Source organism: Aquarana catesbeiana, linkage group LG01, assembly GCF_042186555.1.
Source record: "Aquarana catesbeiana isolate 2022-GZ linkage group LG01, ASM4218655v1, whole genome shotgun sequence".
Lineage (NCBI taxonomy): Eukaryota > Metazoa > Chordata > Amphibia > Anura > Ranidae > Aquarana > Aquarana catesbeiana.
The window spans coordinates 603,396,526-603,410,477 of record NC_133324.1 but is presented as its reverse complement, the minus strand read 5'-3'; the positions used below and the strand labels follow the sequence as shown (position 1 = coordinate 603,410,477).

Below are 13,952 nucleotides of genomic sequence, written 5' to 3'. Positions count from 1 at the left end.
ATTGTGTCACCGTGCAGCAAATAAGAAGCTACATGTCGAGCCTGGGAGGAGTTGAAGCTTGTCAGCTCCTTCAAATGAAGTCTATGGTAATGCCGTGTAAACAGGCCTAGTAATGTTTACGGCGCACGCTAATCAAATTTCAGTGAAGCGGAAGGTGGAATATCAGAGAGGTAAAGAAAAAAAATTCACATGGAGGGCATCTGGGGTGCGTTTTTTAAATGCACATTAAGGCTCAGTTCACACTAGAGTAAGGTTGCCACCTCATCCCTTTAAACCCAAACACATATGAATTACACCCCTGGAAACCCTACCGCTGCTGCATTTTTAAAAAAGTGCTTGCACCTTTTTTGTGCGTTTCACACAGCAGTCCATCCAACTGAATGGGCTGCTGTGCTGAAGCAAGCACTGGATGCACGGCCTGCGCTAGTGTGAACTGAGCCCAACGATTCTAAAAACGCACGTTACCGCTATAGGCATGGCGGTTCGCGTTACTGTCAGCGTTAAAATTTTCTGCTAGTGTGAACTTAGCCTACAAAAAAGTTTATATTGCTTTTATGTGCACCTCTTCAAAAAAAACTTGTATGCAATTGCATTAGCCCTTCTATAAGGTCATTGTTACATATTAGAGAGGTTCTATAAAAGACAATCAAACACCCCACCCCCGCACTCTATTACATGATTCCACCAGCTTGCCGTAGTTGCCGAGCTGCAGCTGGTCTCTCCTTGTCAGCAGACGTCGGATTTGCTCTTTCCAGCGCCCTTCCATGTCACGTGACCAGCAGCCGCCATGTTGCTACACCCATAAATAGGCCGTGGATTCTGATGAACACCGCCTGCTCTTACATTAACCTCTTCGGACAAAATTTGACCTCGTCCTAGAGTTGCACAGCCAGCACGTGGGTGGGTAGTGTCAGGAGAGGCAAAAAAAAAAAAAAAGACAACGTTATTGACTCCATGAATGAGAGGAAACGGAAGTGTCAGTCGGAAGTGCTGGCTACACCGGTGTAGTGTTAGAGGCAGCTATTGAGAAGGTACGCTGTGTATTATTGCAGATGTGGGCTGTGTTGGGCTAATGCATAGCTGCTCAACCTGTGGGCCTTCAGCTGTTGCCGAACTACAATTCCCATCATGCCTATGCCTTTGGGAGTCATGCTTGTAACTATCAGCCTTGCAATGCCTCATGGGACTTGTAGTTCTGCAACAGCTGGAAGGCCATAAGTTGAGCAGGGAGCACCCATGGGCTAATGGAATAAGCACTTTGCGTTCCTAAATTGTTTTTTTTCTGCTCTCTCCTGCCTCTCTGCTTTCCTTTGTACATGCAAGTTCATGTATTTGTTGTAAAGTGGACCTTTATCCAGGACATGAGCCTCTTCCAAGTTGATTCCTTTCCCCTTTTCTTTATTACAGAACTACAGACACATTAAAGTATAGTGCAGCAGCACTTTCTGTGTTCCCATCTAGGTGACTATAGTCTATATAGCCCTTCTACCTGCTGGGATTGCGTCATCACACATTCCCAGGAGACCGATTTACTGAGGTTGTGTGTGCACCACAAGATTGGAAATATACCCAGATATGGCACTGCGCTCTGCCACTTATCTGAGACCTGGAAGAATGTGGCAGCGCATGCGCACAGACGTGGTGGGGCTCTGCTGTCTCCCATATACCAGAAATTAGCGGCGTCTGTGTATACATGCGCCAGAACTCCCGACACGTGCACTGATGTGCCACTTGGCTTTGTCAGCTCCCAGATACCTGTTGGAGCTCCGTGCACATACCAGATTTGTGGCAGGGGGAGGGTAACAGAGAGGGGTGAAGTGCTGCTGTTATGAATTTCACTAAGACTTGAGCAGCTGTGCATGCCACCAATCAGCTTCTAGCTTTCATTTTCAATGCTTAACCGCTTCAGCCCTGGAAGAATTTACCCCCTTCCTGACCAGAGCACTTTTTACGATTCGGCACTGCGTCGCTTTAACTGACAATTGCGCGGTCGTGCGATGTTGCACCCAAACAAAATTGACGTCCTTTTTTTTTCCCCCCACAATTAGAGCTTTCTTTTGGTGGTATTTGATCACCTCTGCGATTCTTATTTTCTGGGCTATAAAAAAAAAAAAAAGCGACAATTTTGAAACAAACACATTATTTTTTACTTCCTGCTATAATAAATATCCCCCAAAATTGTATTAAAAAAATGTTTTTTCCTCAGTTTAGGCCGATTTGTATTCTTCTACATATTTTGGTTTGCGCAAAAGTTATAGCATCTACAAAATAGGGCATAGTTTTATGGCATTTTTATTATTTTTTTTTTTTTTTTTTACTAGTAATGGCGGCAATCTGCAAACATATATCTGTATATATAATTTTTTTTTTTCCAGGGACTTCGACATTATGGCGGACACGTCGGACAATTTTGACACATTTTTGGGACCATTGGCATTTTTACAGCGATCCCTGCTAAAAAAATTGCATTGATTACTGTAAAAATGTCACTGGCAGTGAAGGGGTTAACCACTAGGGGGCAGTGAAGGGGTTAAGTGTGTCCTATTGTGTGTTCTAAGTGAAGGGGGGAGGGGACTATGCAGGGGAGATGACAGATCGCTGTTCATACTCTATATGAACTGCCAATCTGTCTCTTCTCCCCTCAGAGAACCAGAAACTGTGTGTCTACACACACAGATCCCGGTTCTCCGTGTGCCCCGAGCGATCGCGGGAGCCCGGCGGTGATTGCAACTGCCGGGCACTCGCATCGGCTCCGTGAGCAAGCAGGGCGTGCGCTCCTCCGGCGGTGCACACACGCCCCCTAGTGGCCACAGAGCGAAGTGACGTTGCATAAAATCGTCTATCCAATATTCCTATCGCACACGTTCCTGGTAAAATGGCACATAAAATGGTGGGTGCTGCAGCGAATACCAGTTGGGTCCTGGAAGCATGAAGAAAACGTACATCTTCGCCAGCACACCATGGATCAGCAAAAAGTTGTCCAAAAAGGTTTTAATGAAAAGAAGTTACCTCACAAAGAGAGGTGCAAGGTTTCGGGGCATAAAATTGTTTCGCCCAGCCGTGCCATTCTGCCGCAGTACAACTGCAGCGGATGGTCGGCAAGTGGTTAAAGCGGTATTAAACCCACAAGCAATTCTTTATTATATTGCAGCTTACTAATTCTTAGATGTGATGGGTGTATTCGTTTTTTCCTTTTTTAGTCTTTCTTTCTTTTATTGTCATGCTCTCATCCTTCCTATCCCACCGCACCTTCAGTGTCACTCACAATTCTACTTCCTCTCCTCCTCCTTCCTTTCTCCATTGGGGTCACCCAATTTTCTTTTCTCTAACCTCTCCTATTCTCAATCTACACCACCTCCCTGGGTCAGTTGATTGCCTCTCACGGCTTACAATATCATCTCTAGGCTGAAGACACCCAAATCTATCTCTCTACCCCTCACCCCACAACATCAGTCTCCTCACGTATCACTAATTTACTAACGGACATATCAGCCTCGATGTCACACCACTTCCTCAAGCGCAATCTATCCAAAAACAAGCTCATCATATTTTCTCCCCCCAGGTGCCCCTTCCCCTGACTTTGTTAACCCCTTCCTGCCTGCACTATAGCCGAATGATGGCTAAAACGCAGACCTACATTGCCAGAAGGGCGTCAATAGATGTCCTCCCCTTTGCACTATTGACACCCTCCTGGCAATGTAGGTCTGTGTTGTAGCCATCATTCGATCCCGGCCCCTTACCACGTGATCAGCTGTTAGCTAATGACAGCTGATCACGTGATGTAAACAAAAGATCAGTAATTGTGTTTTTTTTTTTTTTTTTTGTTTTTTCCTCACACTGACAACTGTTCCATAGGAAACCATATCAAGTGGACTGCAGTGCAAATATACAAAAAGCATTAAAAATGCATAGGTGTGAACCAGGCCTTAGAGCTTTGGAAAGAGACAAACACTACAGATATATTTGCTTTGTTCAGATTTCATGACTGAGGTTTACAACCATTTCAATTGAACAAGCTGAATTTAGAAGCTGATTGGCTACCATGCACAGCTGCACCAGATTTTGCATTCTTCAGTTTTAGTGAATCAACCCCATGGCAGCATGCACACACAGGAACTTGTGGAGGAAAAACTACAGCTCCCATCTGCCACCATGGCAGAGGGATTGTAGTTCTCAATGGATGTCGTCACCGCACTCGTAGTCCATTGATACTTCCTCCAGCTCTGTAGCTAAAGGTCCATGCCTTGGGACTGATCTGAATTAGGGGAGAGTCTACAGGAGCACCTGGGATGCAACCAAGATCAGTGCAATGCTTTGCAGGCTTTAATGCACTCTTATTTTTTTGCAAAAGATGGAATTCTCCTTGAAGGGCTCACTTTATAGGGTAACCATTTGCTGATCACCCTAAAGCAGTTTTACAGGGCAGCAGCTGTGCGCCAGATCACGTGTATATATACGTGATCCTGCACCTTTGCCTGCAGGGGGTGCATCACTTCTGCTGTCTTTATTCACAGCAGAAGCCGATCTGCGGGTGCCGGGTACTCAATGTCTGCCGGCACCCGCAGATCGTCAGGCAGACACCCAGAACGGAGCTCTGCCTATGTAAACAAGGCAGAGTTCCCCTCTGACATGAGGGAAGGGATGGATTCTACATTTCTGCAAAGCAGGGACTAAAAGCCATCTCTTCCCCAAGTAAAAATGGCACACATGGTAAACACAAACACTGGCTAGGCACACAGTCAACCTTTTGATTGCCCTTGATATTTAACCCCTTCTTTGCCAGTGTCATTATTACAGTGACTGTGCATAATTTTAGCTCTGATCATCGCATCAGTGTCACTGGTTCTTGCAAAGTATCAGTGTTTAATTGTTCGCTGCAATATCGCAATCCTGCTAGTCGCTGGTCGCCGCCATTACTAGTATTAAAGAAAAAAAAAATTCCAGTGTATATCCCATAGTTTGTAGGCGCTATAACAGGAGTAGTGAATTAAAATTCAAGGAGGTCTGGTCACTAAAAAAACTTTCCGGTCGAGGTCCAAATCACAAGTCTGTGACATGAAAGATTGTACGCGTCTACTTTCCTTTTTTTTTTTTTTTTCTCGCAAGACATGCTTTTCTTACTGTTTCCTCCACACACTCTGGTAATATTCTGTAAGTGTAAATGTCCCCAGTAGTGTTCCTCCTTGCATCAGGTGCCCCACCACAGTAATTCATTACATTGGGTGCCCCCATCAGACTAATCCCATAAATCAGTTGCCATGGTCGGTTTGCCCCCTTACATCAGGTGTCCCCATCAGTTTGCCCCCTTACATCAGGTGTCCCCATCAGTTTGCCCCCTTACATCAGGTGTCCCCATCAGTTTGCCCCCTTACATCAGGTGTCCCCATCAGAGTGCCCCCTTAACCTAAAATGTGCACATCAGCATGCCCCCTTAACGTAAAATGTGCCCATCAGAGTGAACTTTAATATTAAATAAGGAGCATGCTGATGGGCACATTTTATGTTAAGGGGCACTCTGGGCACTTTTTGTTGTGCCCATTAGTGTGCCCCTTAACATTAAATGTGCCCATCAGTGTGCCTCTGTAAACACCCCACATACCTTGAGGCAGGCAGTGAGCGCGAGCCAGCGGGGGGTGAGAGCTTCGCCAGGAGTCCTGGTGATGGGGGCAGGGCGTGCATACAACATTGTACCTCACGGCCCGCCAATTGGGAGCTGCGAGATGACAAGCAGCAGGGGGTAGGGATGCGCACGTGACATCTCACCTCGTGGCCCGGCCGCGAGAGAGAGTAAACGGGAGGGGGCAGCGAGCAAATGCGACGTCATTGGTTGCAGGGATGGTCGTGGTCCCAGCAACCAATGACTGCAGAGTGGGGATGTGGCACTGTACACTGGCAGCCTGACGGTCCGGACAGGAGCATCGCTCGGTCCATGTTCAGGCCGCCATTTAATGACGGCTGTGCTTTAACATTCGCGTAAACCAATCAATATGTGCTTATTGAGACTTTTTTTTTACCAAAATATTGTAATATTGGCCTAAATTTATGAAGAAATTAGATTACATTTTTTTTTTTTAATGGATGTGTTTTATAGTAGAAAGTACAGAATTTTTTTTCTCCTTTTTCAAAATTGTCGGTGTTTTTTTGTTTATAGCACAAAAAATAAAAAGGCAGTGGTGTTCAAATGGCACCAAAAAGAAGCTCTCTTTGTGGGGAAAAAAATGACATACATTTTATTTAGGTACAGCATTGCATGACCGCGCACTTGTCCGTTAAAATAACGCAGTCTCTTCTTTAGAATGCCCACTCAGTGTACATTTTTGGTGTAGGAATGAATGAACGCCTGTGTGCATGCCCAGGTGTTGCATCATTTCCACCTGACCAATGAAGATGACCAGAGATCTCAAACCTGGAAGAAGCCTGGGTAAAGATGGTGCTAGTGAGGAAAGGTGATTTTAGTTCCACTTTATGTTTTGGTAGGGTTAATACAGTAATAAACGCCACAGGTTTTTTTTTTGTTTTTTTTTTTTTCAAATGCACCAATGAACGCTTCCCCAGCACATTATTTGCTGCATATGTGTGCACACACAAGTATTACTTTCTGATGCAGCCGACACCAAATCCCCCAGTGCAGCTTACCCTGAACATTGGCTTGGAGGAGGCAGGAGTAGGGGAGTAGCTCGCTGTCCCTGTGTTTTGTGGGAATGCATACAATGTAGTAACACTCGGCTCTAGTCCTGAATGGGAGCAATACACACAAGTGTGGCTCCATAGGACCATGCAAGGCGAAACCATTAACTTGGGCTAGAGCCAGGGAGACCTGCTAAATCCTGAGGATAGGAAAACTTTATACTTCAGCAAGCAGCATTCATGGTCAGCAGTAGAAATTGCTAAAACAATAATTGTTCAGTGGAGAGCTGTACAATTTGGGATTTTCCATCACTTTCTGTCTTGGAGAAAGTAGTTACCAGAGCAGACAGATGGTGGATCTGTCTTGCAAAGAAACTGACAACACTAAATACCTGACAGGGTTCTAATCCTCCCCTACTCTATCCTTCAGTAGGTCAGAAGGAATTCAAAATGACATATGTTAATGTATGGTTAACAAATATACATACATATGTTTGTGATTGTTGTCCTTTTAATATGCAGGCAAAGAGATTTTTTTTTTGAATATTACAAACCAGGGACTGCTGTTTGAATGAAGTCGTTATTTGCAGCTATGGAAAATGTTCACCCAGCCATGGTAGTTATTGCATTCTTTTTATTTATTTTTTTTTGTTTTTGTAATAATTAGTTACTCCCTTTTATATACAATAGGAATGTCTAACTATGACATAATTTACTGTCCAACAGAATTTAAATGGTGAAAATAAAGAAATAAGCTGTCAATTTTTCTGTTCAATACAGGATCAGTTCAGTTATTTCTCCCTGTGCATTGAGAGGCCCAGCTGAAGGTTTTTTGTATTCATGGCCACCTATAGCTTGGCTAATGAGAGGCTCCGTGTCTTGGAGGAAATTGAGAAGGAGATTGCTGCTATCTTGCTTAACGCAGGTAACTGTTTAACGGTGTCCAGTTATCAATAGGGTTATTTGTGACCAGAGGAATATTGCCAGACAAAATTAACTTGACTATAACCTTAAGACTTGTGTATCCCATACTCATTCACATGGAGGGGGGGGGGGGGGGCACAGGATCTAGGGGCCCCCTTGTTAGAGGGGGGCTTCCAGATTCTGATATGGCACCCCAATGACCACCAGGCCAGGGTTGTAAAGAATAGATACAGACAAGTGGCCAATGCCCCCACCTATAACTGGCCTTTGTAGCAAGGAGCCCTGGAAGGGCGACGCAAGTCAAACAAATACAAAAGAGATTTATTTCCACGGACACCTTTGCTGCCATAGTGCTATGTGCTGGCTGTTCAGTGAGTCCCTGTACCTTTAGGCCTGATTCCCATCTATGCATTTTTAGTGCTTTTTGCATTTTGCAGATTTGCTCTACAGTCCATTTAACATGGTTTCCTATGGAACACGTTCTGTAGTGCAAATCTGCAAAATGCAAAAAGCGCTAAAAATGCATAGGTGGGAATCAGGCCTTAGGCTCGATTCACACCTATGCATGTTGCTTTTGAGCGTTTTTGGAGGTTTTTTTTTGAGCAGCGTTTTTGCCGCGTTTTTGCCGCGATTTGCGTTTTGCGTTTTTTTTTTTTTTTTTTTTTTTTTTTTTTTTTACAGTTTTTTTTTTTACAGTCTAAAAAAAAAAAAAAACGGCAAAAACGCTGCAAAAACGGTGCACTTGCGTTTTTGATGCTTGTCCATTGAAATCCATTACATGCAAAACGCTGCTTTTTGCATGAAAAAAAGTCCCCGACCCTTTCCAAAAATGCAGAGAAACAAAAAGGCATTGATGTAAACATGTTCCATAGGAACCCATGTTAAAAAATTCCCGTGCATTTCTGCAACATGCAAAATGCATCAAAAAACGCGCTAGTGTGAATGGAGCCTTAAGGAGGGGTGAGCTCCTTCCAGGCTCACCTATCTATCCATTATAAATGCATGTACTTACATTGTGGAGACCCTCAATAGTTAGAGTTAGGACTACAGAAAACAGGGTGCCTTGGTGGGGCCTGTAGCTTACGCATGTATTTGCAAATGTGTGGAGATTAAACCCCTGTTCTTAACGCATATTGTTAGGTCAATTCAGTTGGTTGCTGGCTGGTTGGCAAGTTTGAGCTTGGAAATCTCTTTTGTATATGTTGGACTTGTAAAGAAGAGTCCCCATCACCCCCAGCAAAACACCCCCTCTATGCTGAGGGCATAGGACCTGGTATGGTTCTTGGTGTGTGGGAACGTCACTGCTAACAACATAGCAGGTGATGGCACCCTAAATGTGAAATAAAATGGTGTAGCTGCCCCTTTAAAAAGTGGAAAAAAAAGTCACTCCTGAACTTAAAATAACCATGAATAAAGGTGTTGGCACTTACCGTAATTAAACATATAGTGAACAAGTGATATTACACGTGCTGAATACTTTGGTTCTTGCTGCAGCTGGTCTACTACAAAATAACGTGCAAAAACACATGTTAAATACTGCAAAAAAAAAAAAAAAAACCTCACATGGTATTTAACTTTTATTTGTATTTTTATTTATTTATTTTTTTGTGAATTGCATGTACCCGAGTTAAATACCGCACAAGTCATTTTAACACAAATACTCCTGTGGCATTACACTTGTGAATTGAGCCCAATATTTTAGGGCTTGTGCCCACAAACTTTTGTCCCCCTTATGGAGCCACAGACAGCAATAAAATCTGAGAGAGGATCCAGCATTGCAGCATTGTGTGTGTGTGTGTGTGTGTGTGTGTGTGTGTGTTTTTATTTATTTATTTATTTTTTCAGAACACACCAACTCAGCCTTATTTTGTTTAGTAAAAGTCTACAATAATGTATTGAGCTGGTGTCTGCTGAAAAGAAGGGGGGGGGGGGGGTCTTGCTGTGGAAAAACCTCTGTCAAGATTTTATTGCTGTTTGTGTCTATATGAGAGGGATGTATGGGAATGCCAGGCATGCTTGAAATGAACAAAAGTGTTTGCTTTTGTCCCTACACAAGGACATCGGAAGTAGCCCTTTTTTCTATAGTATAAGCTCACATTATTGCGCAGTTTCCCTTGTCCTTGTGTTGGGATTGCGTTGGACAATGCAGCCCAATGCTACAAGTGTAAAGAAGCCCTAAGGGGTCCTTTTTATACTGGAGGGCAGGTATCCTTTATGCTCTCTGTTCTACTCCATTTATACCTTATCTGGATACTGCAGGCTGCTTCATGCAACCTGCAGTTTCCTACAGAGTTCTCTTTGCTTAACACAACAGAACTGTCGCTGGAGGACAGCCAGCTTTTGTCAGCTCAGGTGACTGGGCTCTTTCACCAGCGTATGTTTTTTTTTTTTAATCACAAAACCATGCTAATTCTGACATTTCTCCCAAACATGTTAAAATCTGTATTGTTTTTGGTAAAATATTAAAGATGATGTTACGCTAGTTCCTGCCAGTCGGATTACTTCTGTGGAAGGCATGACATGTGGCTCATATCCACAGACCAGACAGATTCATGCTGACTTTGTGTCAATTAGGTTGAATTATTTTTAAAAGAATGAACAGCTGCATTAAATATTTTATTTATTTTTTTACTTGCAGGAAATGTAATTTTGGAACTTTCCAAAGAAAAGCCAAATGAGCGTCTTCTAGACAGACAGGCCACTCAGTTCACGGCTTCCATGCAGAAGGTGGAATCTGAGCTTTCAGGACAGATCCGTTATCTTACACAGGTACAACGTTTAGGGGAAAGAGCAAGAAACAAGAGAAAGCAGTAGCTGCCTATAGACTAACATATCAGTGGGCTGAAGCAGAACTGTGTTCTGTTGCAGCCACCAAATGCATAATGAAAATTGGATACAAAATACTTTAATCTGGTGGATGGGTTTGGGCAGCACAAACATGTTTTGCATGATTATTTAAATGCTGTATAAAGTATGTCTGAAAGCAGTGTAGTTCATGGTATAGCAGGAATGTATTGCATTCATATTACATGACATACTGTATATTGACCAGTAATTGTTACAACTTCAAATTTTTTTTTTTTTTTTTTTTCTTGCTCAGGTAGCCACAGGGCAGCCACACGAAGGCTCCAGTTACAGTGCACGCAAAGATGGCACAATGGCTCTTAACAGAATAGATTATGCTCGGGTAAAGCTAGCAGAACTGTGCCGAACATGTGAACAGATGCTGGAACAACCTTGACCTGACTGTTGAAATTTATTTTTAATACATGGACTTTATTCCTAATGTATTCTTGATCAGAGATCCGGGTTCTCTTTTTCTATACCTGGGAAATGTCAGACGTTTGCCTTCAGAGGAGAATATCTGCAAATCTTTACTCTCCTCAAGAATAGACTTCTGTACACTGGGGTGTTTTTTTGTTTGTTTGTTTGTTTATTCCTCTTACAAGTGTATCATTGAAGAAGTAAACATTTTTCTTTTTTCTCTTCTTTAAACCTACAAGGGTATGTATTAATTTACTGAAAATTGATTAGTAGTGAATATTTACCAAATAGTTTTTCCAATCTTTCACTTGCATTAATTTAGTTGCTGATCTGTGAACTCCAAGCCAGTCTGCTGCAGTGCATTTAATGTATGCATAATATATTGTGCGTTAATGCATCCCATTCAAATTTCATTAGACTGCCAATGCACTACAAAAGTAGGCTCTGCAACCTGTAGCACACAATGTGGAATATCGCACCACGCAGTTCAACACGTGCTCAAGTGCATTTGGGAGCTATTCAAAATAAACAGCACTGCAACATAGAAATGTGTGAAGAGTTTGTGATGTGATGGTGTGAACAAGCACTAAGACGGAAACTTATTTTAGGTTTACATTTTTTGATAGTTACATTATGTGAAATACCAATAAATATAAGTACTAAGTCTGTATTAAATGTTTTTGGTATATGAGTTTATTTGATTTGAAAACTTAAAAAAAAAAATGCCATGCATCCCAGCAATACATGTATTTTTCCCTATGCTTTATCAATTTAAAGACCCTGCCAGTATAGAGATATACCTGTTGATCTGCCCCAAATGCCCTTGCCTCCCAACTTCCCATTGTAGGCTTGCAACACACATTTTCTAGACTAAAATCACAAGAAATTGTGTCAGCCTTGCCCAGTTTTGCTAAACGATTGAATCCCTCCTACTCTCCCGACTCTCCACCATAGAGAGTAATTGTTTTGTACTGGCTAATACCGTATTTATCGGCGTATAACACGCACTTTTTTCCCCTTAAAATCGTGGGTGCGTGTTATACGCCGATCCCCCGCTGATTGTGAGTGGAGGAGCGAGCGCCGCCGATAGCTATACATAGCCGAGTGTACTCGGCTAGTTCCGCTCACAGTCACGCCCAGTCCCGCCCTATGATGGACATAACACAGGGACTGGGCATGACTGTGAGCGGAGCTATCCAAGCCTAGCTGAGTATACTAGGCTTTGTATGTATATGGGTGGCGCTCGGCTCTGCTCAGTCACGCCTAGTCCCGCCATTGGACCTGTGTTATGGCCATCATTGGGCGGGACTACGAGATGAGCCGAGATGCACAGGACCGGCTCTGTGTATCTCGGCGGCGCCATTTTCAAACTGCGGTGACACTGACATGTCACTGCAGTTTAACTGCAGCCTGGACACTGCCTGACAAGGCTGCAAATGACCCTGGACAAGCATGCAGATGGACGCTGTGCAAAGCTGCAGATGGACACTGAGAAGGCTGCAAATAACACTGGACAAGCATGCAGATGGACACTGACAAGGCTGCAAATTACACTGGACAAGCATGCAGATGGACGCTGTGCAAGGCTGCAGATGGACACTGATAAGGCTGCATTGATGGGCATTTAAATGTAAGTTTATTTTCCTAACCACTTCCCGCCCGGCCCATAGCCGATGACGGCCGGGCGGTGGTTCAGTTATCCTGAATGGGCGTCATATGACGTCCAGCAGGATAACATGCCACGGGGGGGGGGACACACCGATCCACCGATCTTGGTAAAGAGCCTTCGGCGGAGGCTCTTTACCACATGATCAGCTGTGTCCAATCACGGCTGATCACTATGTCAATAGGAAGAGCCGTTGATCGGCTTTTCCTCACTCGCTTCTGACAGACGCGAGTAGAGGAGAGCCGATCGGCGGCTCTCCTAACGGGGTTCTGCGCTGATTGTTTATCAGCGCAGCCCCCCTCAGATCACCACACTGGACCACCAGGGATCACCACTAGGACCACCAGGGAGAGGGGCAACATGTGGATGGCCAGGTATGTACCCCATGGCCATCCACATGTGCCCAATCTGTGCCAATCAGTGCCCACAAATGGGCACTGATTGGCACCAGTATATTGCGGTGATGCCCAGCAATGCCACCCTTAGGGGCATCAGTGCCACCCATCAGTGTCCATTGGTTCCACCTGTCAGTACCCATCAATGCCACCTACGAGTGCCCATCAGTGCTTTCTATGAGTGCCCATCAATGCCGCATACCAGTGCCACCTATCAGTGCCCATCAATGTTGCCTATCAGTGCCACCTCATTGGTGCCCATCAGTGCAGCCATATCAGTGCCCATCATTGAAGAAGAAAACGTACTTATTTACAAAAATTTTTAACAGAAACAAAGAAAAACATGTTTTTTTTCATAATTTTCGGTCTTTTTTTATTTGTTGCACAAAAAATAAAAACCGCAGAGGTGATCAATTACCACCAAAAGAAAGCTCTATTTGTGGGAACAAAATGATAAAAAAATTGTTTGGGTACAGTGTTGTATGACTGCGCAATTGTCATTCAAATTGCGACAGCGCTGAAAGCTGAAAATTGGTCTGGGCGGGAAGGTGTTGAAGTGCCTGGTATTGAAGTGGTTAAAATTCCCTCCTAAACTTGGGGTGCGTGTTATCCGCCGATAAATACGGTAATTGGAAGTATTGATTAGACTTCTTGAGAACAGGAGCAGCAGGTTTCTTTTTTTTTTTTTGCGCTTACAGGTTTAAAAAACAAAAAAAACTTTCAGTGGTATATGTAAAGCGTATCTACGTCCAAGTTATTTTTAAAGACACTTTTATTTAAATTTTCCACAGTCTACATCTTTATAAAAGAAAATACAGAAATAATACAGTGGATTTTACAGTCACATGTGCATTGATAAATCTGTATAGCACAGATCAAATTGGCTGCAAGATGGCAGTGTTTCAGTAACCCCCTGACCCAAAATGCATTAGAAATAGGGATAGCTCAGTTCCACCCAGGGCCGCTATCAGGGGGGTACAGCTGATACAACTGTAAGGGGCCCTCCCAGGGCAGAAGAAAGCAGGACGGGTGAAGGGGAGCCATGTTGTGCACTATAGAAACTATCTCGCAGCTTC

At 43.6% G+C, this 13,952-nt stretch overlaps 1 protein-coding gene across 1 annotated transcript; it reads left to right on the top strand.

Annotated features, from left to right (window-relative positions):
• Window positions 1-699: 699 nt before the first annotated feature.
• On the top strand, window positions 700-11,501 carry MED11 (mediator complex subunit 11). The gene is made up of 4 exons (XM_073598958.1): window positions 700-1,031; window positions 7,408-7,552; window positions 10,190-10,320; window positions 10,652-11,501. The coding sequence occupies exons 2-4, from the start codon at window positions 7,468-7,470 to the stop codon at window positions 10,790-10,792; spliced, it is 357 nt and encodes a 118-aa protein (XP_073455059.1). The 5' UTR covers window positions 700-1,031; window positions 7,408-7,467; the 3' UTR covers window positions 10,793-11,501.
• The last annotated feature ends 2,451 nt before the right edge of the window (window positions 11,502-13,952 follow it).

Coding starts and splice junctions, on each gene's coding strand:
- MED11 (XM_073598958.1), top strand. CDS start 7,468: ATGGCCACCTATAGCTTGGCTAATGAGAGGCTCCGTGTCTTGGAGGAA. Junction 7,553..10,189: donor TGCTATCTTGCTTAACGCAG/GTAACTGTTTAA, acceptor TTTTACTTGCAG/GAAATGTAATTTTGGAACTT. Junction 10,321..10,651: donor AGATCCGTTATCTTACACAG/GTACAACGTTTA, acceptor TTTCTTGCTCAG/GTAGCCACAGGGCAGCCACA.